General features: G+C 35.5%; 1 protein-coding gene across 1 annotated transcript in view; it reads right to left on the reverse strand.

Moving 5' to 3' along the window:
- LRRC7 (leucine rich repeat containing 7) overlaps nt 1–27,377 on the reverse strand; it is a 120,830-nt gene that overhangs the window by 54,568 nt on the left and 38,885 nt on the right. The window contains exons 6-9 of the mRNA XM_032217205.1: nt 10,511–10,574; nt 8,374–8,448; nt 6,329–6,473; nt 5,118–5,193 (exon numbers count right to left, since the gene is read on the reverse strand). Coding sequence (XP_032073096.1) covers nt 5,118–5,193; nt 6,329–6,473; nt 8,374–8,448; nt 10,511–10,574 — 360 coding nt within the window. The remainder of the gene's footprint in view (nt 1–5,117; nt 5,194–6,328; nt 6,474–8,373; nt 8,449–10,510; nt 10,575–27,377) is intronic.

The following is a 27,377-nucleotide window of genomic DNA, read 5'->3' on the forward strand; positions in this document are numbered from 1 at the left end:
GAAATCAACTTTGATACTCCTGTTATAGAAAGAACTGAATAGTTCTCCAGTCTACAAATTATTTTATTCATTAATGCAATATTTAAATCATTTGTTTTGAAGTTAAATTAATTTTAAACCCTATAAATTAATATATTAATGATATTATCATTAATGACATAGAATTATCTATTATGGTTCCTCATTACTTTAAAATCAATTATTCTTATTGAATACTGTTCAGAGAAACGTGACATTCTAAGACCAAACAGGTCTTAAGTATTGCTTAAATATTTTACATTCCTTGATTCATGAGTGTAGAAATATGTATTTTAGCTGTTTTCAGAATTTCTCTGAACATTTAGTGGAAAGATCACTTCATCTCTTTAAAAAAACATGCCAAAATGTCTTCCTTTACTGAAATATGAGAAGTCATAGTTCAGTGACCAGGAAGGAAGGAAGGAAGTCAGATAGATAGGTTTGCTGGCTGGCTATACGGATGGAGGAGATTTTTAACTTCTAGCAAAATCCTTTGTAAAAATAATGATTTTGTAAAAACAAGACCTCTTGAACATCTCTTAGATAAGAGTTGAGATGAAGAACTCAAGTGAATTGATCAAGCATACTGATACCTAATCCCCTGTTGACTGATGATTTCACCCAGTGATTTAAATGTAGATGTTAAACAGGAGTCTCTGACTCAATCTCTCCTCCTCTCCCCCGTCCCACCAACACCAACTGGAACTAGCTGTGGTAAAAAGTTGAGAACTACCACAATATTGTGGCTGTCCCTCTGCCTCGCCTCCTCCTCCCTTTATCTACATTTGGTCCAGGAAGATAACATGATCAGTGTTATTGAAAACTGCTGAGAACAATTGCAGGGCAACTGCACCATCACTATCCCAGCTCTGCCATAGGTCATTAATAAGGGTGATCAATGCCACCTCTATACTATATTCTGGTCTGAATACTGATTTTAAAAACGGTATAGATTATTCACTTCATCTTGGCTCCTATAAGCTGAAACCTAACAAGAAGATAAATTGTTCAGACAAGTGATGGCTTCTTGAGAGGGATGAGCCATTCCCTTACTCAAGGATGCATTTATTACTACATGGCATAGCCACTTGTCCACTATCTGGACAGCTTTAAATAATCAGGTGGGTCTTGAGTTTAAAGGATAGGTGGCCACGTTAATTGCACCAAATATCTTGACTGTCTCCTCAGGATTTACAGGGTCAAACATCTACCAATTAACAGAACAAACAATGCCCTTAGTCAATTTACCTGGACCTGTCCAGGCAGAGTCTAACTCTGGGTAGATTCAAGTAAGTTTATATGCAAAGTGCCTGGAATATTTTTCATAGTGGCCTTGAGGTTATTCCTGTGATTCCTCCCTCCACAACAGAGTGTGTCACTCTAAACAAGGCCACTACTCCCTGATGCAATAAGAATGAAAAAAATAACCATGTCTTGCTGCTTTCTTGCCATGATGTAATTACTAATGTGGCACTTATACATGTTTACTGTATTAAATATGATTATAGTATTTTATATCAGTAGTTTGCTGAATATTATCTGAAACAGATTTGTGTTAGAAATGGAAGATTTTTTACAATTACTAATGGGAGAATGAATTCACAGATTGCTTTTTTTTACTGTGCTGCATATAATTTATTATGGACACTTGAACTGACATTAAATTCAATTTATAATCCATAATATTCCACGCTGTCTGTTGCATGTTATGACTTTGGATGCTACCACTGAAACATGAGACTAGGAGTAGATAGATTTATTTGTCAGAGATAATACAATTTATAAATTCTTCAATAATGTCCAAAACAGTTATAAGAAGAGCTGGCCTTTAACATGGGAACTATCTTGCAAGGTTGTAAGTTTAATAGAATATTATATATTATCTTATAATATAATATAATATATTATTTAATTTTAATTATTTGTAAATTAACCTGGCAATTGGAAATAGGTCATTGACTATCATTTATAGACAACTTGAATAGGCCTATAGAAGTTTTTATTGTTCTTTTCTCCCAGATTATAATAATAATAGACTTATTTTAGTATATTATGTAGAATTCCCTGCAGATTTTACTCCTCTAGTTGTAGCCACTATACAGGGTCGTGCTCATCTCTGTTCAAAGTCATTGAGCCAGTGGTGTCTGAAGATGTTTCCACTGTCATGATTTAGTAGATTACAGATGAATGATTACTCTCCCCCACTATTATTTATCTTATATAACTAGGGCCAAACTCAATAAAACTTCCTTTAGAAGTTCAATTTATATATTTGCTTATAATAATAAAATGCAAGGACAATTGATGTTTGTAAGAATCATAAAAATGCATCACACCAGATATAATGCATTTTGTTAATATTTTACACATAAAAATGTTTTGCCCTAAGAAAATTATCATGTCAGAAAAGAGTTTAGCCTTTTACATAGTATTATCACTATCATTTTGTGTTGTGACTCAGCGATGTCTGCTTGTGGAGTCTTTTCGGGATACAAGATTCATTATGCAGCTGGGGCTTGTTAGGGGCAGGTTTGGAGATAAAAGGACGGATGCTGCACGCCCCATCGCAAGAGGTCAACGTTCCTTTGTGCGTTCCTTGGTTGGTACAACATGCTTGATCATCAATCGTGGTTTATGGAAGATACACTTGGATAAGTGCTTTGTGTTTCCTGTAATCCTGATTCAAGGCTACCTTGGAGAAGTGCATTGCTTGTAAGAGTTGTTTTGTATTCTGTTATCTCGTTAGAGACTGAATTATGTTATTTTGGGGGCTCGAAGCCAGTCTGAGCCGAGAACTGATAAAGAAAGACTTCCTTTTAAGTTTGTCTGCTTGCCATTTGTTAAGAGTCGTGAAGGGAGGACAGAACAATTTGTATATTTTTTAATGAGTGGTATATATTTATCAAGAAATATTATTTACTATTAGCTATCTTACACTATATTTTCTGTGAAGACTTACTAGATGTGAAAATAACCTATTATTGCTCCCTATGTTGTGTTTTAAGCAATAGAGAAAGAGCTCAAAAATCAAATCTGGAACTTCTAAAAAGATCTTGTGATTCCTTCCCCACCAATCAAAGCCAGATTCATATCCTTCATCAAAATGTCTTCCTATGTGTAACATACTTTGCAAAGGAAAAAAAAATCGTACACATCATTGCAAAGATGAAGGGAGCCATTAGCAGCAGGAGATTCTAGCTAATTACCATTTAAGTAGGCAGAACCTACTAGCTCCAGACTTTGAGCTGATACTCTAACCATGTTCAAAACTGTCATTTATCTGGAAATAGCAACATGATCAGCCACAGGCTAGTTCACGCTGAGCTCATTTCTACCAATTATGCCTTTCTACAATAAAAATGATTTGTCTCTACCCCACAAAGGGAATGGCATGATACTATACCAAATCAGTTTCTAAGAAGATTTTTAATGAGTGCGAACCAGTCGCTCTCGAAGATCAGCTGAGAGTGAACCGGTGGCTCCGACCTTCAGGTGGGCCAGCTACCTGCCCCAGGTTATACTCACCTATATTTCCTTGTTTTTAGCTCAGCTGATTGGTGCGGCAGAATGGATTGCCACGCCTCAGCTATTTTCTTATGAACTGTGCATGTGCGCACAGCACACATCAAGCATGTTAAGGGTGTGCGAGTGCTCAGCGAACTGGTTGTTAAACCGGTAGGAGACCACTCATGTGTATATGTTAGTTTTCTCTGGGGGCTCAGGGTGGTGTGAACAGTATTCTCCCTCCTATTTTTCTACTCTTTTAAACTGTTGTTAAGCAATTTACATTCTAAACAAATAAAATATATATCAGTTTCTATTTAATAAAGCAGATGGCAAAATTTTATTTTAAAAATATTACACTATTAAAAAATAGTCCATATGTTTGTTTAAGAACAATGGGACCAGAACCAGATACAGGTTTAAAGTATATTGCTCTTTGATCCTGACCTTTTCTGTTTTGACTTCATATCAATTGACGAATTTAAACATTAACAAACAATAAACTGTAACTCTGAAACTACAAAGATTGGATGTTCACAGCATGCAAAAGCAAAGCCAACCATATGTAGTGAACTATTTTCTCTTGTTATTCTATGAAAGTTGTTAATTTTAATATGTTTCAGAAGCTGACATATTCCAAGGTTAAAGGCTGGAAAATATACTTAATATACTTAGCTCTTCATCAACTGAAATCAATAAATTAGTATTTTAAAAAGAAAAACCAAGATCCCTTTGACTTGATTTCCCTCATGCAATTACTTATATAGGGACATTTATGGGCTTTTGGTCTTGCACAGAACAATAGGTTGAACTTCTAAGGTTAGGCAATAAACTTTTAAGCAGGAAATCTGTACCAAGAGCTCAGTGGACATTATTCATGTCATCCAATAGTTTATTTTAATAAGGAAATAATGAGTAAGAGCAGATCATAAAGTTATAAAAGGAGAAGCAAATATTGTATAACAAAGAACAACAATTAGGAAAATAGAATTAATACCCACTTTTGACAATGAGTATATTCCCATGGAGAACGATGTCTAAGTATTACTAAAAGAAAAGGCCATGCCAGTGGGAAATGCTTTCTCATCTGCTTTCCCATCTGGTGGAGAAGATGAACCAAAATGATTAATCAGAACAGAGCTGGAAGGGACCTTGGCAGTCTTCTAGTCCTACCTCCTGTTCTATTACACAATAATGTAATTATTACATTATTGTAATTATTATTGTTATATCTTATTATTAATAATGTAATAATTATTACATAATTACATCTATTACATAATAATGTAATAATAATATAAATTCTATTACACAAATAAAACTTAAATGGATTGAACTACATTATCTACAGAGTTTTAGTGACTTTGGTTTTGACATTTCTGCATATAATATAGAAGAGTTTTTGAATGCTTGATGAATCCAAGGTATGATGGAGCCCATCAATATAGCAATGATCGAAATAAACCAAAACTCAAAAATACAAAGAAAGAAATTATGCTGCAGAAAAAAAAAGAAAAGGAAGAAAAGGAAATAAGTGGTTTTTTGTTGTTGTTGTTAAGATATAACCAAATGAAAAGTTTTAAAATGTTTTCTACTTACTTCCAATAGCATTGGGCAGAAGTGTAAGTTGATTGTCATCTACTTTCAAAGTAGTAAGTCTTTTCAAGAGCCCTGGAGAGAGGAGAAAGGAGGAGAGAGGTGAAAGAGAGAAAGAAAAGAGAGAGAATGCTTGTTAAATAGTTGGTTAATGTTTCTTAACACTGGTTAAGAGAGAAAGAATAAAGCAGCGGTGTCAAACTCAAGGCCTGTGTTGCTTAGATCTGGCCTGGGAATAGCAAAGGACTGACCTGCAATGCCTCTGATAGCAAATATGGGGCAGCCCCCTGCCCCATTTTGGCTGGCAGGGTGCTGTGAGAAGCTATCCAGGCCAAAACGGGCAGAGGGGCTGCGTCCCATTTCCACCACCAACCCTGGCCGGCCCACAGAGTACAACTACAATGCTGATCCAGCCCCCAAAGAAATCCAGTTTCTTTGTCACCCCTGGAATAAAGGGATAGTGCAAGCATATACTACATTTGTTTTGCAATGCAAAATGCAGTTTTTGTTGTTTGGTAGTTCTTCTGAGTACTATGTTATGATGCTTATTAGAAGATTTATGAACATAAGTGACTTGAAGTAACAGGATTGAAGAAAGGGAAACACACAGAAAGATCTGATAAATCAACTGGAAAAGAACTTTATGGTCTTTTCCATAGAGAAACACACTACTTTTCCAAGGATACATCTATTTTTGCTGCTACCAATACAGTGCATCCAAATGGATTGGCATCCCATTTAAATTAATTCCCACACTATGCTTTTTTAAAAAGTACTTTGAAACTTATTTTTGAAGATGTTAATTTTACATCAATAATTATTCTTGGTGACATCTTCTAAATGAAATTACTATATATAGTGTAAGATACATTCTGAAACAAAAATGCTATTGAAAACTTTTAAGAAAACATACTCAAGCATGAGTTTCTCACATAGAAAAATTATATACTGAGCAATCTAATGAAATGCATTTCTTTAATTTTGAAGCATGACATAAAACTTTCATTTGTGTTCTTTAACTTAATGTAAGTTAAACTTAATATAATAACTTAACGTAACTTAATGTAATATAATTTTCAAGTTAAAGTGCTAATAGCTCATGCTTACTGGTTTGGTCCCCCCCCCTCCCCGTTACTATTGAGAAGAACCTAAATGCATTTCATCTATTACCCCTAATCCAATTCCAGAGTAGTCATTATTCAGTCAATACCTATAGAATCTGGCAGTTGTTGTAGCATATTTGATGACAATAGTAGATCTTCAAGGGCTTCACATCCTGATATGTCCAGATCTATACTTTCTATCCTATTTTTTGACATATCCAAGTATATCAGTTGTTTTAATCGTCCTATAGACTTGATAAGATTACATAAGATATAGTTAGTTGATTCAACTATTCATTGCGTTACTAATATTTAATACAGTAATACACCACAAACTTAAAAGTTAATGAACAAGCAATGTCAATTTATTGAAGCAAAAGTAATCTGTCTTGATGTCTCATTGATCAGTTTAAATGTAAAAAGCAAGGACACCCAAAATATATTAGTTTCTAATATTTTGACTTAAACTATAGTTATTAAAATTTGAACATTTTGTGTAATATCCATGAGGCAAAGAACACTGCCACCTATAGCCCGCCAAATGTAGCTCCCTAGATAATGGACCTTCAACATGCCCTCTCTGCCAGATTTAGTGGAAAGGGCAGATGAAATCTGGGAGAGACAGTCTATCAAGTAACCTGATTCAATGCTATGGAGGATTTAAAGGTCAAAATCAGCACCTTGAATTGGACCCAATTGTAATGTGTGTTCTTCCAGAAACATACATAGTTCCTCATGCACCACATTTTGCACCAGCTGAAATTTCTAGATTTGCTTCTAGAAACTAGAATCAAGGGCAATCTCCTATACAGTGCATTGTAGAGTTCAATTAGGAGGTAACCAGAGCATGAGTGACAAAATGTGTGTGCAAAGGCCCTTCTAGCCAACATGGGCGATATATTAGAACAGGTATGCTGCATGCACTTCTATGATATTGAAAGACACCAACACATAGTCTATTATATGAGTATATCTTTATACTGGATAAGGTACACATTTTTGATAAGCATCCTGGTTTCTTTGATACCGCAGTACAATGTTGTGTCCTTACAGAGGCAGTAAACTGTTGCCGACTCAAATAGTATAATCAGCTCATTATTTAAATCTGGAAACCAGGTCTCATCTGAAATAATGGACCTTTGACAAGGACATCCAGCATGATTTAATCAAAGCTCAAACTTTGTTTGTATTGCCTTTCTATGGGAGACTGCTCTCTTACTAAATATTTAGCAATATTCCTTGCCCAGCTCACAGGATGGCTTTTATTTTCTCTACTGCTATATAGTGATATTGATCTTGTTACAAAAACAAGGTCATAATTTTTCTGTCAAGTCCTTACTCAGTGGAGAAAATAAACAATTCTCATGTGTTCTTGATGTTGTTTGTCCCTTTTGAACAGCATGGCAAACTTAATAACAATGCTTAATCTGAACTCTTGCTAATTTGGAGATTATTTGCTCATCTTAGTTAAGAAACACACTAAATCTGTTGCAGTTGACATTATTTTGGCTTTATGAACATAATAAAGATTTGACTTTCAATTGCCATAGTTACCGGTTTAAGGATTTTGGTAATTTCTTCTCCTTTTAAGTTGATTTACTCTTTATGCTGATCTATTCTTTTATTAATTATTCTTTGTTTTCATAGTGTTTCTTTCTTCTTCTTTTGGGTTTATGTACTTTTTATTAAATCTATATATTACTGAAATTATCCTGTTTGTCTGTGTATAATCTTTAACTGGGTGAAATAGTCCATCGTAGGGCAACAATTTTTAAACCAAGGTACCTCAAATAGGCTAAACTATAGAATGCGTCCAAAACCCAGAACCCAGATTCTGATGAAATAAAATTGGACAAATTCTATAAAATATGTTGTAAAATGAAAGTCATTAAATATTTTATGATATAATAAAAATGTCACAAAATTTCCTGTGGTCAACTTCTGATGCTTGACTGTGCTGCACAGTTCAACATAGGCTATTTTTAAGGCAGATACATATGTCAATATTTCCCTGAATTTTTAAGAACTTTTTCAGTAAAGGCAGTACCAAAATAACTTCAATAAAGAAAAATGATCTGCACTTCCAAATATATTTTATACAATTCTACAATATTATATTTTCATATGTACATATATGTATATACAGCCATACCCCAGGTAATGTTTGAAGTGAATTGTTGTCCATCCATAATTCTTTTAGGTTTTGTATTTGTTCCAGAACTTCAGGCTGCAAAAAAAAAAAAACAGCTTTTATAAACATACACTCTTAAGTGATTATTCATTAAATATTATTGAAATTCATATTTTGATTTACGAATGGTTTAATCAGTCTGTACATCAGTTGGTCAACTAAGTATCAAGCTGACACTCATTAGAACTGGGTGGAAAAGTTAGCAGCCCAAATAACAATAGTAGATTTGATAAGTATAAGTGAATCATAAGCTTCCTAATAGACAGGAAGCAGCAGGTGAAGCTAGGCAAAATCACATCAGATACCTGTATAATTTGCACAGGGCACCCCCAGGACTGTGTGCTTTCTCCACTTTCTTCCACCAATGACTGCATCTCAAAAGATCCCTCTGTTAAAGTACTGAAGTTTGCAGAAAATACAACAGCGAGGTTGAACAATTAGCCTTATGGTGTGACCAGAACAATCTTGAACTAAACACACTCAAAACCGTAGAAATGATGGTAGATTTTAGGAGAAACCCTCCTATACTACCACCTCTTCCAATACTAGACAACACAGCATCAACAGTAGAGACCTTCAAGTTTCTATGTTCTATAATATCTCAAAACTTAAAATAGACACCTAGCATCAAAAATGTCTTCAAAAAACCACAACAAAGACTGTTCTTTCTGCACCAACTCAGAAAGCTCATACTGGCCAAAGAGCTGCTGATACAGTTCTACAGAGGGATTATTCTCCACCTCCATAACTTTGGCTCTGCAACCAAAGAATAGACACAGACTTCAATGGAAAATTAGAATTGCAGAAAAAACAATTGCTACCAACCTGCCTTCCATTGCGGACCTGTATACTGTACCAGTCAAAAGAGGGCTGTGAAAATATCTAAAAGGGAAAGAGGCTTAAGGGGGAAATGAGAAAGAGGCCTGGGGAGAGAGGGAGTGAAGGCAAGAGGGAAGATAGAAGTTTCTGTGGGGCAAGCCTAAGGGAGAAGGGCTTAGGATAGAGAGGTTTCTGTGGGACAAGCCTGAGGGGGAAAAGGGGATAGGATAGGCTTTTGTGGGGCAAGCTTGAGAGAGAGAAGTGGATAGGATAGAAGAGGCTCCTGTGGGGCAAGGAGAAATCCATGAAAGAGTAGAGCCAGTTGAAGGAGAGCTCAGCAGGCAATTCAAGAGAGGGGGAGAGGGGAGAGAAAGAAAGGAAGAAGGGCCGACACACGTGAGCCACCAGCCGGGAAAAGACTGACCAGCAACCCACCACATGACCTGCCTGCTGAGAGGAAACTGACTACCATGACACTACATGACCAAGGCCAGTAGAGGTGCCTAAGCAAGGGTCCAGTGTGGACCTGTGGCCATACCAAGAGAGCAAGGAGAACCAGGACTCCAGTGGCCCTTTCGGGGGTAGTGCTATACTTGTATCTTTGTAAAATTATTTATATTGTTTTATTTCATTTCCTAATATAATTTAGGTTGATTGCTTATTTAGTAACCTATGACTATCACTAAGTGTTGTATTTTATGATTCAATATGAATGTATTATGATGACTATGATCATGATTTATCACTTACATCTTTATGTACACTGGGAGCTTATGCACGGAAGACAAATTCCTTGTGTGTCCAAACACACTTGGGCAATATTCTATTCTATAGGAAATTTTACAAACTTTAAACATTTAAATATTATGAGTTATAGAAAGTATAAGCCTTTATTTAATAATTTTTATGTTACTTTGTTTTCAAGTAAGATCACTGTCTGCACTTTCCCATATTATCCCACAAAATTTACAGCAATAGGTACAATAAACAAAGAAATAATTATTTATATTCTGATTCTCCTATTTTCTTCTAAAAAAGGTTCACAGACAGAAATAGATCCATTATCACTCCATAGCTGATTTTTTAAATCATCTACATAGAACAGAACTTTGTTCAACATATAGAGGAAATTACATAGTGCAGCAACCGTTTTTTCTCAAGGAGCAACTTTGCCTTAAGAGAATAATGATATGGATCACTAGACTGAGGATTTGTATATTAAATGACTGCTTCATTTAGAATGATTGTTTTTGTTTGTTTTTGAACAAATGTTCCTTACCAGCTCAGAAAATTCATTATTACCCAGGTCAAGCCTCTCCAGCTGGGTCAGTTTGAGCATTGATCTACAAAAAAGCAAAGACAATTATAATCATTTTATCTAATAATAAATTAAATAAATCTACCGTATGCAAAGTGATAAGATATGCATTCTTATTCACATTGTTAAAACCAAAGAAGTCATAGCAGTCAGCAATTTTTGTCAAATTAAGAAATTGCTGCTTTTATTATGAAAGTAGTTTTGGGTATACAATCTTATTATGGATTGAAGATCTTTAAGCTTAAAATACGTGATATTGTGTAAGAGCTGGCTCTCATTTTATTTAAATTGAGATTTTAAATCTGTAGAAATATTAAAATCTGATCCTCTTCAAGGAACATTTTGATAAATGGAAAATAATTTTTGCAATACTGTATTGAAAATGATTTGAAAATTGAAATCATTTCAATACCATATCAAAATGCTAGCATTTTGTAATTATGGGTTGGGGAATTTTCCAATCCCAAAATATTGAAAGTATCCTATTAAATATATATAATATGCTAAGCTCACTGTACATGAGCTATCTGAACACAGATATGAAACCATATTTTGCAATACTGTAATACATATGCTAAATACTAAACATGTAATGCAAATTATTCTGGCTTGAGTTTTCCCTCATTGTGAATTTTATACTGTTTCCTATTTATTGTTGCAGTAATTTGGATGGAGCCGAGGTGGTGCAGTGGTTAAATGCAGCACTGCAGGCTACTTCAGCTGACTGCAGTTCTGCAGTTCGTCTGTTCAAATCTCACCGGCTCAGGGTTGACTCAGCCTTCCATCCTTCTGAGGTGGGTAAAATGAGGACCCGGATTGTTGGGGGCAATATGCTGACTCTGTAAACCGCTTAGAGAAGGCTGAAAGCCCTATGAAGCGGTATATAGTCTAACTGCTATTGCTATTGCTAATTTCAATATTAAACAATGAAGGCTAACTTCTGGCCAAACAATGCAACACTTCACTTCAATATTTGGATCAATTCTCCCAGTGGTGTTGTCTAGATGTGTTGAATTTTTGTTCTGTAATTCTCTGCCGGAATAGTTTTAAGATTATCATGTCAGAAAAAATAGCAGAAAGGTAAAGACTAGTGTATTGTAGAGAATATTGATACAAAAAAGTTGAAACTGTCATTGTTTGACTTGCAAGTTTATACAATTTATCACTGATGAGTTTTGTATATTTCAACTACTTTTATGTATCTGATACTGCCTGCCTAACCCCATAATTTACTTATTAGTAACATTTTAAAACTTAATGAACAAGACATATGAGAGAACATACAAGGCGTATTCTCCTCCAAAAAAATTGGCTATAAAAAAATTGTACTATTTGACCACATAACATAATATTTTCTATTCTAAATTATCACTTGACTTTACTCCATTCTGTTCCTTTGATACCTTGTCCCAATGAAGCTATTAATCACTGTTACAAAGAAACTAGTCTTTTCCTTGTGGCTGGACATGGAAGGCATAAACAAACTGTCAGCTACTCTTTCCCAATGTCTTTTCAATTTGGGCAGTCATTAATAAAAAAAGAAATTTACTGACATGCAATGAAATTTTATTTGCATCTTTAGAAGAATAATAAGTGTTAAGTTAGATTAATTGTTAAACTCTTTTACAAGTAACTATGATCCTCTTCCTTTCTCCCTCCTTCCCTCCCCTGTTTTATTCAATGCTGTTAAATTCACCAGGACCATAAGTGAAGCATTTATTTGGCATAAATCATTTATCTCAATGTTATACACCATTGCCTCTTATAATTACAAAATGGTTCTTTGACATTTCTTTGAGATACGGCCTTTTGAACAACACACTATTTAGCATTATGGAAAGTCAAACAATTATATAAGAGAAAATCAACACTAACACTGCTCTAGATAAATACTGACCTCATAGGAAGCAAATCAGAGAATTTTACCCAATCTTATTTTTAGACTTATATTTAGTCTTAGAGGGGGGAAAAATCAAGGTAGGTATGATATATGGCAGGCAACAATACAAAAGAACTAGTGGTACAATGTTATGCACATGAATTTATAGGAAGCCCAACTGAGTACTTGGAATTTGTGCGATATATACTGGGTCATGAAACCAAAGAAAGAGATACACCTAGACCCTTCGAGACTGCCACTGTTGGATGAGCACTGATGAAGACATCTATAAATTATGACTCCTGCATAAAGGAATATTTTATATGTAGGGCAGACATGTGTAAAAGTGAAAAAGCACTGGATATAAATACATATGTACCCAACTTTTAAACACTATTACTCCGATGAAAAGTGATTTTTTTTTTAAAAATTAAGACCTATGGATGTGCAATTAGAAAGGAATTATGATACCTGGTTTTATGTATGATATTATACATGATATTTCCAATAAGGTTACTATATACACAAATACAGAAAATACAGAAGTACCCATAACAGAGGATTGGATAGTGAAGATGGCAGAACTTGCAGAGAGGGCAAAATTGACTGTTTAGTTAGGGAGACAACAATAACTACTTTTTGCCAAAAATAGATTTCTGGGTTTGCTGGTTTAAATGGGTTATGGAAGAAGGAATATTGGGGGTAGGTTGCTGCCAGTTCGCTATGCACGTGCATGCACAGTTGACTGTAAATGTTCTGCGCATGCACAGAACATGAAAAAATTACTAAAGACAGCAATGCAGCATGACCAGGGAAACGGCTCAGGGGTGTGGCCAGCCTGGGTCACTGCTGGTTCTGTGACCAAGTCCGCTATCGGTTTACCTGAACCGTGTGCGAACCAATAGCAACCCACCTCTGGGAACTATATAATGTAGTTTCAAAGGGGGAAAAATAATAAAGTTTGTAACTGTGGTGAAGAAACTGGAAGCTGCTTTTTTAACTTTCCTTTCTCCTCGCTTTCTCTTTCTCTTTCTCTGTTTCTATCACTTCTCTTTTTTCTACTTTTTTATTTTTTTGTTCTTGTTTATCTTTTTTAATAAACTACAAAAAATTCAATAAAAACTACTAAAATTTCTTCTGAAAATATAGGAGAGATTAATAGCAAGGTAAATATATACAATACCAATCATTTATGCCTAAAATCCTAATCAGATCTATATTTATATTTTAAATCCACTGAAATGAATAATTTGTATTTCAAGAAACTTGTAGGATCAAGTACACTAATATAAACAGAGAATATTCACCTACAAATATTAGATGTTAGACAAAGAGGAATATAGAATTATAGCAGTAACAATAAATTGGCAGGATCTGAAAGCGTTCTTAATATATTCATATACTACTAGCCAAAGTTCCACTTATATACCTAATTGATTCAGAAGCCATGGTAACTCATTACTAAGAAAGCCAATGAACTAGACAATGTCCTCTCTTGTTAGCAGAACATTTGCAGGACTTTCTTCTCTTCTGAAGAATAAATTGTACAACTTGTAACAACTTGGGTAATGGCGTGTGATGACATCCTGAGCTCTAGTGTAGTAATATCCTGAGTCCTGTGCTGCAACATCTGGGAGGTTGCTGTGTTGTAACACCTGAGCCTTTGCATTGCAACTTCCTGAGTTCTGTGATGTAATGTCCTGATGGTTGAATGTAACATCCCGGGTTTTTGGTGTGGTTCCGAGTTTGTGGTCTGGCCATGTGTTCATGGTGTGTGTCAGATTGCTTTGTGTGGGGGTCGGAGGGGGGTGAAGCAGTTTGGCTTCTGGATGGTGGTTGCATTTCGTCTATGGGATGGGTTTGGGTTTGAGTCTGGTGAGGGTGATTGGTGGTGGCGTCCTGTGTTGTTTTGGGTCTGGTGTTGGTTTTCGTGGCTGGACTCATTTGTTGACTAGGGCTAGTTTCCAGATGTCTGGTAGGCAGGAGGTATCATCACGTTTATTCATGTTGTGAGGGTGTTTCTCTATTTCGATGGCTTCCATAATATTCCCTGTTGAAGTGTTCAGTTTTGGAGATTAATTTGTTTCCTTCAAAATCAATTTCGTGACCTTGCTTAAGGTGCTGGAAAGGGAGGAAGGAAAAACTGGACAACTTCCTCACACATCTCAACAGCTTACACCCCAAAATACTATGAAAATAGAAGCGACCAACCAACTTTCCTTTCTGGATGTCCTAATCTACAAAAACCCAATGGGTCCCTAGGACACACTTATCTACTGGAAAAAACACACACCAACTGCTACTTAAACTGCACAATCCATCACCACCCTGCACAGATCAACTCCGTAGCCAAGACCCTCATCTCCAGAACCAAATGTCTAGCCGACCAAAGACCACCTGAAAACTGAATTACACACTCTCACAAACGTATCAATCTCCAACGGATTCCAAGAAAAACAATTACCACCTAATCAAAGGGAGACTACCCCAAAAACCGAGACACAGAACAGGACAACGGCATCGCCCTCCTCCCTTACATCAAAGGCACCACAGATAAATCAGCAAAATTCTCCACAAACACAATATCAAGAACAGCCTTCAACACTGACCAAAAATAGCTGACATCTAAGAAACCCCAAAGACAAAACCAGCTAGAAAACCAAGGAGTCTACGAAATACCGTGCAAAATATGCCCTGCAACATACATAGGACAAACTAATAGGAGAATAAATGCACACATAGCAGAACACAAGAACGCAGTAAGGAAAAAAGAAAAAATTTCCTCCCTTTTCCAGCAGTTAAAGCTACAGGACATGAAATTAATTTTGAAGGAACCAGGTTAATCTCCAAAACTGAACACTTCAACAAGAGAATAATTATGGAAGCTATCAAAATAGAGAAACACCCCTACAACATGAATAAACGTGATGATACTTCCCACCTATCAGATATCTGGAAAACAGCCCTGGTAAACAAAAGAGCCCCACCCACCACCCAGGCCGTTACAACACAAAACAACAATGGAGACACAGCCAGCACCAATAAGCACCAATCTACCAATCATGATACAGCCATACGACCAATCATTCCACTTACTGAAACAAAGCAGCACTCCACACACCCCACCAAGATTTATAGAAAGACGGCAGTTCCGACCACGCTTTAAGCCCAAAACCCAGCCTAAAGATGGCAAAGACAATCTCAATCTTACATGGGAAGAGACCCGGATACAACAAGACCAGCATACCTACACCCGTGAAATTTTTATAACATTAAATTCAATTTTTAGTTAAATAGTGTGTTGTCTGGGTACAGATATTTTAGGAAATAATAATCAAAGTGTTTACAACATATTCATTACATGGTATTAGCTCTATAAACAACAACACCAACAATATAATATTGTTCGTCCATTTTAACAAAGCTCCCTTGTGTCCTAATGACTTAGAATTATATGTGCTCTAGCAGTTATAAACTAGTGAAAATGGTCACATATATTCCACCTATAACAGTTATTCAATAGTCTCAAATTGTTTTACTCCACAGATTAAAATCAAACTCATTTTATTTATGTGGAACACTATGCAAAAGTACATAATAAACTATAAGATGCTAATTGTTGAATGGGCTGTAATTTAAGGATTTATATGAAAAAGCTATTTTTTACTTAACTTTCTAATCTAATATTTACAATAAAAAATTTTAAATTGAAAAAGAATCTATGTAATTTATACATGAGACCCAGAATATTTAATTCAATACTGTCTACATATATATGACTAACAACTATAAAATTAATAACATCAACATATTAAAGCAAATAAACTATGATGTTCGGTAATAATATAGTAGATATATTTTAGCTTAGCCAATTTAATATAAATCATAATGCTTAGAATCCCAATGAAAGGATTAAGGATTAATTTATATCAGTAAGCTTCCGAAATTACACAGTAACAAATTTTAAAAGAGTTCACTCTTTCCTAGCATTTCTATTGGCATATCTGATGATATATGGTATATATATTGTATATACTTTATATTTTAATAGTTATATTTAAATTTCAGGTACAACACATCTACTGTGATAATATTTTCCAAGTAATGACATTATAGTAGGAATCTAGAAAATTTCCATTTTAACGAATGGGAAAAGGTAATCTGTATTTTATTTATCAGTATTGAAATGCCCCCTAAAATATTTAAAAATGATTTCTCCTGAATAAATTAAAAGAATTCAACATCCATCCTTTTAATATTTTACTACTATTTCTAGTTTTGCTAAACTCTGTTGTATCATACATCTGCAGCTGTTGTCAATTATTTAAATTCACCATAATCTACTGCCATAATCTACTGCTATTTTTATCAACAAAACATTTATCAATCTTTTAAAACTAAATCTGAACATATTTTAAATGATACCAGTGAAAGTGTACATCACTCAATAAACCACGTGCGCACACACACACAACACACACCCCCCCAATAGATGTGCAAATGTAGTGAGAAACACTGTACTAATACGACAGATAAATTCCTCTCAAAATGACTGGACTAATATAAACTATAAAAACACGTAACCTGTAATCAGCCTTAAATTTAAAATCATAGCAAATGTATATTCTTCTAATGCACAATATCATCCAAACATAACAGCATTTTTTTAAAAAAATCCAGAGTGTAATCAGGAGAGAAAACATGAGTGATTCTGCCCTCTTATGTCAATCTTTATGTCTTATTAAGAGGGAGATACACATATCCTCTCTTGGAGAAAAGTCATATGTATCATTACTGAAGATATGCAGATCTTGAAATTTCAGTGCAACTCAGAATATGGAACTATTAAAAAACAAGTCCATCATACTTCCCACTCCTGATTCTTTTGCTAGGAAATGCCTAAGGTTTCCATCTGTCTTGCAAGTCTACAATGGGGCAAATCTTTCTTAAAACTGAGTTTTTGTTTTAACCTCCAATCATTCATGAATAAACTTTTAAAGGCAAATTTATAGACTTGGAAAGTTATATTTCCTACATTTAAGCTATTATGAGTAATTTTAAATTTATTCCTTTTTTCACTTTTGGAATTGTAGGAAGCAAATGGCTGCTTTGACTGAAATACAAATTAGTACACTGCTCTTCAGTGATAAATTCCTGAGAACTGGCCCAATCTATCCTAGGTGTAGAAGTTTAAGTGTGGAGAGGGCATATTCTCAAAGAAAAAGTGCATATTCTAAACCACAGTAAACATTTGGCTCAAGATTATCTAGTAAGAGGCAGCCTCCTCAGCATGTAGTATCCCCAAACTGTTTGCTTTCATAGTAGAGCATGGGAGAACTACCATCAACATAGGTCTACTCGTGCTGATGCTCCTGATGCGCATTTCAGGTGTTCGAAAAGTGCTGCCTTCACATCCTCTGCTGTTGGTGCCATTGTACTCTCCCAGGCGATGGGGCAAGGGGTACACTCTCGATCTTCACATGCTAAGATGAGAAAAAGCAATTTCAATGCCCCAAAAAGATGGAACTGCGTGAGCAGAAAAGAGGTGACTAAAAACTACCAAATGGATTATGGCACTTAAAAGAGAGACAGCTGACTTACAACATTAGGAAATTATTTTTTTCCAGTTTTCTAAGTCATCTTACAACAAATTAGAATTTGGAGACTGAAATTTTTCCCCTTCCTTAGACCAAAGTTAACTTGCAGAGGCTAAGATGGAGGAAAAGAACTTTGCTAGTAATATTCTTAGAAGTCTTGATTAAAAAAAATCCTCCTGTTACTCCGTCTAAACTTGTTTAGGTCATGAAAGTGATTACCTAAAGAGCTAGTTTATACATCTTATTTTTTCGTAGAATTCTAAGCCTAGACTTTTTTCTAAACTCAAACAAATTTCCTTGTGCTTTGTGTTGATTTGACAAAGTCAATACCACATGATTGTCATGGGATGAACATTTCTAAGTGAACTTTTACATAATGAAATATAGCCTCTAAGCTGTTAAAGCCATTCACTGAAAACTAAATATATATTTCCAATTCCAAATTAAATTGGCTAAAGGAATATTAAGCAAATACAAAGAGTATGGAAATTGGGATTGACTTTGAAAAATCCCTAATGTGTTAACATTTTAGGTATATTTTTTCTGTATTACTAATATGGAATCAAAAAAAAAGAATTCTACAACACAAATAAACTCTGCGTTTAATTAATTACTTTAAACTGAATTCATTAGATTACAGTTAGAGTTCAATTAATTAAACTATGGATCTTATTTCTCTAAATAACAAGTTTAAGATAACATTGTAGTTATGATAAACAGATTCAAATTCTTTTACATATGTTGTCATAACAATACTATTTTAGTCTTGCTCTAGAATTGAATTACTTTTGGAATACTATTTTTATTATCAAATACAACTCAAAGAAAACTACACTGTATAAAGCTTAAGACTTTTTGCTTTTTACATATTCTCTTCAATGGACAATGTGAAATTCACCTATAGTCTGTAAATGCTGTTAGCACCTGTAAATGTTAGCACCTGGATTTTATTATTGCAATTTAAGAAGGATAAGAATGTCTAATGATATCTGAGGTCACACACTTACTGGAATGGATGACAGTGGCAATTAAATCTGGGCAAAGCAATGGTTTTAGTCAGCAAACTTAATTTCCTGAAGAGAAATGCTTATGGGTGGATTATATTCTTCTTGAAGGATTAGTTTTATAGTTTGGAGATGCTCTGGGACTCACCTTTACTTTTAATATTATCCAAAAGGCAATTCTCCTCCAAGAGACCTTTTTTTTTTAACCTTTATCTGAATATACTGAATCGATTATTGAGGCAGGCAATTTGGCCATAATCTTGCATGCAATTGTTTCATCTTTCATACTGAATCACCTTAATATATTCTATCTTCAGAACTCCAGTTCATGTAGAATGCTGCTGCTATAGTTAAATACCAAGATTCTCTCCTCTGATCCCATCACTATACTACTATAAGCATTCTACATCTGTTTTAAGCCAACGGATAACCTCTTCATCACGTCTTTGCCAATCAACGAAAATAATTAATTTCCAAAATGTTCTCCTTGAGCTGAAAATTATATAAAAAGGCCACACATCAAGATTTGGAAACAAACAACAAATATCTTTTCCTTTCTAACAGTAGTTCCACAGATCCAAATTGTTATTGGTCCTTCCTTTAGAAACTCACTACAGATTCTACAGAAACATAGATGCACTGAACAGATCTGTACTGCATGCAAGAGAGAAATATAATAAGTGCCACCATGTCATTAGATACCTATAATTCAAGACATCCTATAATAATTTTTAAAATTAATCATATTGGACAAGATATGGGGCAGTCAGGCATAACACAGGTTATGTCAACAGTAAACACAGGGTCAATCAAAATGGACTCAAATGTCTATATACCAATGCACAGAGTATGAGGATAAACAGAGTGAATTAGAAATTCAAGTAAAAGAGGGCATATAGATATTGTTGCCATTACAGAAACTTGGTGGGATGAAACCGACAACTGGGACATACAGCTAGAAGGATTTAAATTGTTTTTAAAAAAATCAGACCAAATAAAAGAAAAGGTGCAGTTGCACTAATATGTAAGAAATGATTACCTCTCTACAGAAATAGAGCACAACAAGGGATGAGAACTATCTTGAATGCATTTGGGTCAATATTAAAGATTGGAGGGGAAATGACATTGCTGTGGGTCTATACTACAGGGCCCACCAAACCAAGCAGAGGAAGTAGAGAAATTTTTTGCTAGTAACTAGCAGACAACTTTGCTTCCAAAACGTAGAGAAGGGAACAAGGGGATCAGCCATATTGGACTTAATTCTCACTAACAGAGAGGAATGATAGAAGGTGTTGAAGCCACATGAACCATGGGGCAAGTGACCATGCAATATTGGAATTCACATTATGTAACCCAAATAGTAGAACAAAGTAAAACTAGAGTCTTGGACTTAAGAGAGTTAATTTCAATAAACTTAGAGAGAGCTTGGGAAAAATTCCATGGATAAGAATCCTCAAGGGGAAAACAACTCAAGAAGCTTGGGAAATTTTGAAAAATGAGATTACAAAAGTCCAGTCTAGCATGATACCATGAAGAAGAAAAATACAGCTCCCAAAAGAAACCAGCACAGCTGCATAAAGAACTCTCTGACAAATTGAAAGAAAAAAAAAGATAAGTAAAAAAGTGGAAAGGGGGGGACATAACTAAGGCAGAATTATCAGCAAATAGTCTGAGCATGTAAAGATGAAGTGAGGAAAGCTAAGGCTCACAATGGAAGAAAGGCTTGCCACAAAAGTAAAAAATAACAAGAAAAGCTTCTTCCAACATGTTAAAAACAAGAAAAAGGTTAAGGAAACAATTGGTCATTGCTGGAGAAAGTGGCAAGAGAGGTGCAAGCAATAGGGAGAAAGCAGAATTATTTAACGCATGTGTTGCATCTGTCTTTACACAAAGGGATAAAACAGTCCAACCTATCAAAAATAGTACCATAAAATCAGATTAGGAACACAAGTTGAAATAAGGAGGAAAATGGTACGTGAGCACCTGTCTACCCTAGACAAGTTCAAATCACCAAAACTGGATGGATTATACCCCAGGGTCCTGAAGGAACTGGCATATCTCAGAGCCACTGAACTATATCTTTCAGAGATCCTGGAGCACCGGGGAACTACCAGAGGAGTGGAAAAGAGTCTGATGTGGTTCCCATCTTCAAAAAAGGAAGGAAACAGATCCAGGAAACTACAGACCTATCAGCTTGACCTCAATACCCAGGAAAGATTCTGGAAAAGTTAATCAAGCAATGAATTAGCGAACCTTAGAAGAACAAAGTAATAGCCAAAAGCCACAGGGTTTTGTCAAAACAAATCATGCCAGGCTAATCTTATTGCATTCTTTGATAATGTGACAAATTACTAGAGCAGAGGATGCCGTTGATATAGTTTACTTGGACTTCAGTAAGGCATTTGTAAGATAGACCATAACCTTATACTAGTTAAAGTAGAAGAATGTGGGTTAGACAGCATCACCACCAGATGGATTCGTAACTGGCTGACCAACCGTACTCAACGTGTAGTCCTCAATGGAACTGCATCTTCATGGAGGGAAGTATGCAGTGGAGTACCCCAAGGCTCTGTTTTAAGCCCAGTACTCTTCAACATCTTCATCAATGATTTGGATAGGGAATAAATGGGGAACTCATCAAATTTGCAGATGACACCAAGCTGTCAGGATAGCCAACACTCCAGAAGATAAGCTAAAGATACAGAAGGATCTTGACAAACTTGAACATTGGGCACTATCTAATAAAATAAAATTCAATGGTGAAAAGAGTAAGGTTCTACATTAGGCAACAAAAATGAAATGTACAGGTAAAGTATAGGTGGTACTTTGCTCAACAGTAGTAACTGTGAGAGGGATCTTGGAGTCCTAGTGGACAACCATTTAAATATGAGCCAGCAGTATGCAGCAGCTGCCAAAAAAGCCAACACAGTTCTAGGCTAAATAAACAAAGGGATAGAATCAATATCATGTGAAGTGTTAATACCACTTTATGATGCCTTGGTAAGGCCACACTTGGAATACATTCAATTTTAGTCACCACGATGTACAAAAGATGTGGAGACTCTAGAAAGAGTGCAGAGAAGATCAAAAAAGATGATTAGGGTATTGGAGACTAAACATATGAGAACGGTTGCAGGAACTGGGTATGCCTAGTTTAATGAAAAGAAGGACTAGGGAGACATGATAGCAGTGTTCCAATATCTCAGTGGGTGCCACAAAGAAGAGGGAGTCAAAACTATTTCCAAGGCACCTGAGGGTAGAACAGAAAGCAATGGTGGAATCTAATCAAGGAGAAAAGCAACTTAGAACTGAAAAGAAATTTCCTGACAGTTAGAACAATTAATCAGTGGAACAGCTTGCCTCCAGAAGTTGTGAATGCCCCAATACTGGAAGTCTTTAAGAAGATGTTGGATACCATTTATCTGGAATGGTATAGGTTTTCCTACCTAGGCAGGGGGTTGGACCAGAAGACCTCCAAGGTCCCTTTCAACTCTGCGATTGTATTATATTATGAATTTGAGATATAATAATACATCTTTTAATTCTCAAACTGTTACAATCAATAATGCTTAATAGTGACTGTTACGGATCGTTTGTGTGACTGGATGCTTGTACATCATCTCCTTTAATGACCGCATAACTCCTTGTGGGGTGGAGTCTGGGCAAGTGAATGGACCGAGTGTTTACTGGCCAGATGCCCTTCCTGTCACCAATGTAGAGTTATATTCAGCAGATATATTCTCATCGTACCCAGAGAGAGAAATATTTGCCTCTAACTAGGATCTAACTCACAGTCTCCCAATTATGAGGTGAAACGTCCACCTCTAGGCCACCACACCACTCTGACTGATGCTTGTACAGATATCTGGAATGTTCGGAAATGTATTGTGCTTTCCATAGTGTTAATTTGTTTTTACTTTTAAGGCACTGGATTTTATTATTAGAAATAAATGATATACAAAACAACAATAGCATACAGGTCTCTGACAATCATCACATCTTCGGACCTGCCATCAGAATTAGAGCATAGGCCTTTAAAATTACAAAATCCTACTCCTTATTTCATACATACAAAAATGCATTTATACACATTAAAATATATCCATAAATGAAATTATAGCCTCTACCTTGATATAAACTATGTTTATAAATGCATCCTCTTAAGACAGATAGATCAAAGTGAGACAGCAGCTCCCTACAATGCAAGAGTAATTATCTAAGTGAGCAGCTGTTTCCTACAGACTCCTCTACACAAACCAGCCCAAATTAGGTATGTTGAAATTGCACTTCCAGCTAAAATCAGAAGATATTTTAAGTTCCTAAATTATTGATACAGAAATATTTATAGTTTTCTGCAATTTCATGTGGTGCTGTGTACATGAGCTCTTATTATTGTCAGATGCATGCAATCTTCCATAAAGAATGGCTTGAGAATATCCAAACTTTAATATTCATGCAGAATTAATATTTAGATTAACAAACACAGAAATCCTGGTGGATTGTTAGATGAGTTAAAATATATTATTCACAGTAATGAGGCATACAAAGCATTAGCTGTATTATTGCAACTCATGAAAATTTAAAGAATGACATTGAAGGATGCTTCGGGTTAGCCCAAGACATTTTTTGTCCCCAATAAGGAGAGAGGCTTTCTTCTTATTTGGGTATAAAAGTTGATGATTGGATTGGATTTAGATTGGATTGTTTATTTGTATGCCGCCCTTTTCCCTGGGGGGACTCAGGGCGGCTCACAATCAAAAGGAGGGGGGGGCACAGACTTTTACATATAAGAGAGTACATAATTAAAACGCAACATTCATATCATTCGGGCGGGTTACAATCTTTAGCCCCAGGCCTGATGGATAGCCGATTCTAAGGGCTGTGCGGAAGGTTTGGAGGGTGGTGAGGGTACGAAGCTCCACGGGGAGATCGTTCCATTGGGTCGGGGCTACCACCAAGAAGGCTCTCCTCCGCGTGGTGGCCAGTCGGCATTGGCCAGCGGATGGAACTCGGAGGAGGCCTAAACGATGAGATCTAATGGGTCGTGTGGAGGTGATCGCATAAGGCGGTCTCTCAAGTACCCAGATCCACTACCATGAAGGGCTTATAGGTGGCAAGTAGCACCTTGAAGCGTATCCGGAGATCGACAGGTAGCCAGCGCAGCTCGCGGAGGATAGGTGTTACGTGGGTGAAGCGAGGTGCACCACAATTGCTCGCGCGGCTGCATTCTGGACTAGCTGAAGTCGCCGAATACTCCTCAAGGGCAGCCCCATGTAGAGCACATTGCAGTACTCCAGCCTAGAGGTCACAAGGGCATGATGAGACTGAATTATGTTAAGGAATATATTTTATATGTTAAGGAATATATTTTTATATGTGTATATATGAAAAATATTTAGTTGGTTTACATGAAAAATTTATTATATCCAAAATGCAACAGCTTGCAACCAAAGATATGGCTATTTGGTGTTCCGTACAATTAGCTTTCATTTTAATGCTTGCTTTAACATGTTCAGGCCGTAAAGTCAAGTTGGATCCTGCTGAAAAGCCATGCAATAAGCTAGCTATTAAATAAAGGCACTAAGGGAAACTGATAGAACTAAAGGACCTTGGATACTACATCCAGAAAATACTAAATTTAACCTCCTCTTGGAAAGAGCTTATAGCATATATTCTGATCTGGCTTACACCCTGGCCATGAGTGCTTAATTTATATAGCTTCATTTATATAGCAAACCTCTGAAATTTTTTATCAGTACTAAAGAGACTTGGTGCCATCCTAATGTTTTTACATTGCCACTTTTATTCCTTATAAAAGGGCATTCATTTTGGCAAGAGCTAATGCTCTACACTTAAAGGTCATGGAGAAGAAATTTAGTAACAGTAAATATGCGTATGCATCTGGACAGAGGCAGAGATTTGAGACAGTTGCACAGGTTTTATTGAAATGTTTTATGGGCCTGAACTTTATATCTTACCTAAACATAAAGCTAAATTCTCCTCTTATTAGCAAAAACTTGGTCTGCCTTAGTCAGAAGTTCTAAAGTGTGTTTTTAAAGTTATTTAAGGATCATGCTAGTAAAATTTCTGGAAATTTGTAAAATTTTGTGTCATTACAATGCATATGTTTTGGATCTGATTCATCCTTAGATAAGAACAGATTCTGCTGGTTTATGAAATGTTTTCTATTATCCTTTTTAAATTGGTTTAGCTACATTATTTAGATACATTGTTATATTATCTTTCGGACTAGACTTAAGCAGCATATAAATAACCAAGTCATGAAACAATCCACAGAAGAGGAATCACTATAAAGAGCTGCTATTTAAGGTATGTGAAAAGCCAACAACATAAATATAATGGATATTATGTAAGCAGGTAGGGTTGAATGGCTTACAGGTAAATAAGGTGAATCAACATTGAGGTGTAAGTTCCTTGGCCAAACTTCTTTTCTATTGAAATTTCAAAACTTCAGAAAGTAGATGGAATTCTCCCTCTATTCTGAAAATGCCTAATTTTCTGCAGTTGGGAGTGTTGCTTGCAGTAGAAAATATCTCTCTTTTTAGGTTCAGCCTTTCTAACTGAAAAGTTCACCTCTCTCTGTCCCTAGCTGCAACTTTTAACAATTTTCTGTTTGTTTTCAGTTTCCATTTTGTCAAGGTTTTCCCCTTTCTACCTCTAGAATTTAATTCTATTCTTTTTCATAATAGCCAAGCTTGTTTTCTCTTTTCTTCAGCTCAAGTCAGTCAACTTCACAGTATGATTTACTGGACGCCAAGGTGGATTTGAGCTACCTATCTCAACCTCAAGCACTACAGTTTCAGACTCTGGTACGCTGTACTCCACTATGTATTTCCACTACTCAACAGCCCAGAGGAGAGTCGCTATTGTTGGCCTTTTGAGATAAATCAGATAGGAATGATGAACAGATTAGCTTACTTAATTGTGAAGCTACAGAAAGAGAATCGTAGAAGTCTGAAACTTTAATCCTGCCCCCATTTCTTCTACAGCCTATAAATTGGAGACATTCTCTTTTGAACCTCTTGCTCCACCAGTATGCAATTGTAGGCTGAGCTGTCTCTTACCTGATCATTCCTTTGGCAGTGTCTTTTTGCCCAGTCTCTCTTGGGCAAATTCACACTATCCTATTTAAATCCAGAAGTTAAAATGAAAATAACTTTTGGGTACAGTCACTTTAAGCTAAAAATTATTTAAGAGAAAAAAGAAGTAGTAGTGGGGTAGACTTTGTCTACTTATCCTGGTTTAGATTCTTATTTCTGTGTCAGGCATAAAACAACATCTTAAAACAAATGGGTTGTTTTAAAGGAAAGAAATGGCCCTGGAGTTATCTTAGTGTCTACTTATCTCACCTCTGCTACTGTGTAGCAGCATTATGGCTGAACATGTAGGTTAAGGCATAAGAAACTTTTTTGATTCCAAGTTTTCTTATATTGACATAATCAAAATCAAAATCTTTACTAAACATTATATTTTGATTATCCCCTTTGCTGTTTTCTCTCTGTCTTTTCCATTCTTTCAAATTTGAACATCTTTCCAATCAAACTTCAACTTATCCTAAGTATTAAATCATCATTTTAGCACTACAAATAGTCCTTAACTTACGACCACAATTGAGCCCAAAATGACTGTTCCTAAATAAGACAGTTGTTAAATGAATTGTGTCCCATTGTATGATTTTTCTTGCGATAGTTGTTAAATGAATCACCCATAGATTTTGCTTGTCAGGTCGCAAAAGGTGTTCACTGACCCCATGACACTAAAACTGTCATAAATATGAGTCATTTGCCAAGCATCTGAATTTTGACACGTGGCCATTGGGATACTGCAGCTGTTGCAAGTATGAAAAATGGTCATTAGTTACTTTCACAGTGCTGTTGTAACTTTGAAAGGTCACTAAAAGAACTGTTGTAAGGTGAAGACTACCTGTAATTGAATACTTCAAGAACTCCTTATAGAATAAAAACATATTAGTCGTGCTCAAATTGCAGACATGACGCATAGTAAGTAGCCCCAAGGAAAATACTGTACAAGTTTAATAAAACTTATTAAAAGGCCTTACAATGATATGGAACGCTAATTAATTCTTGAGAAGAAAATAGAGACATAGATTAAATAATCTATAAATTAAGAAGCTGAATAAGTGAAGTGATTGAAAGATACAAAAAATATAGGAAAAAACTATCTGCTTGGATATTTTTGATTCACTTTGATATTTTTAATTTTTTAATTAAATTTCTAAAAACTTTATTTACAACAATCCGAGAGCAAACTCTGTGAAGGAAAAGATGGGAAATGTCTATCTGCTGAAATAGCAAAGAGGACTTATA

This window comes from Thamnophis elegans, chromosome 5, assembly GCF_009769535.1.
Source record: "Thamnophis elegans isolate rThaEle1 chromosome 5, rThaEle1.pri, whole genome shotgun sequence".
NCBI classification, from domain to species: Eukaryota; Metazoa; Chordata; class Lepidosauria; order Squamata; family Colubridae; genus Thamnophis; species Thamnophis elegans.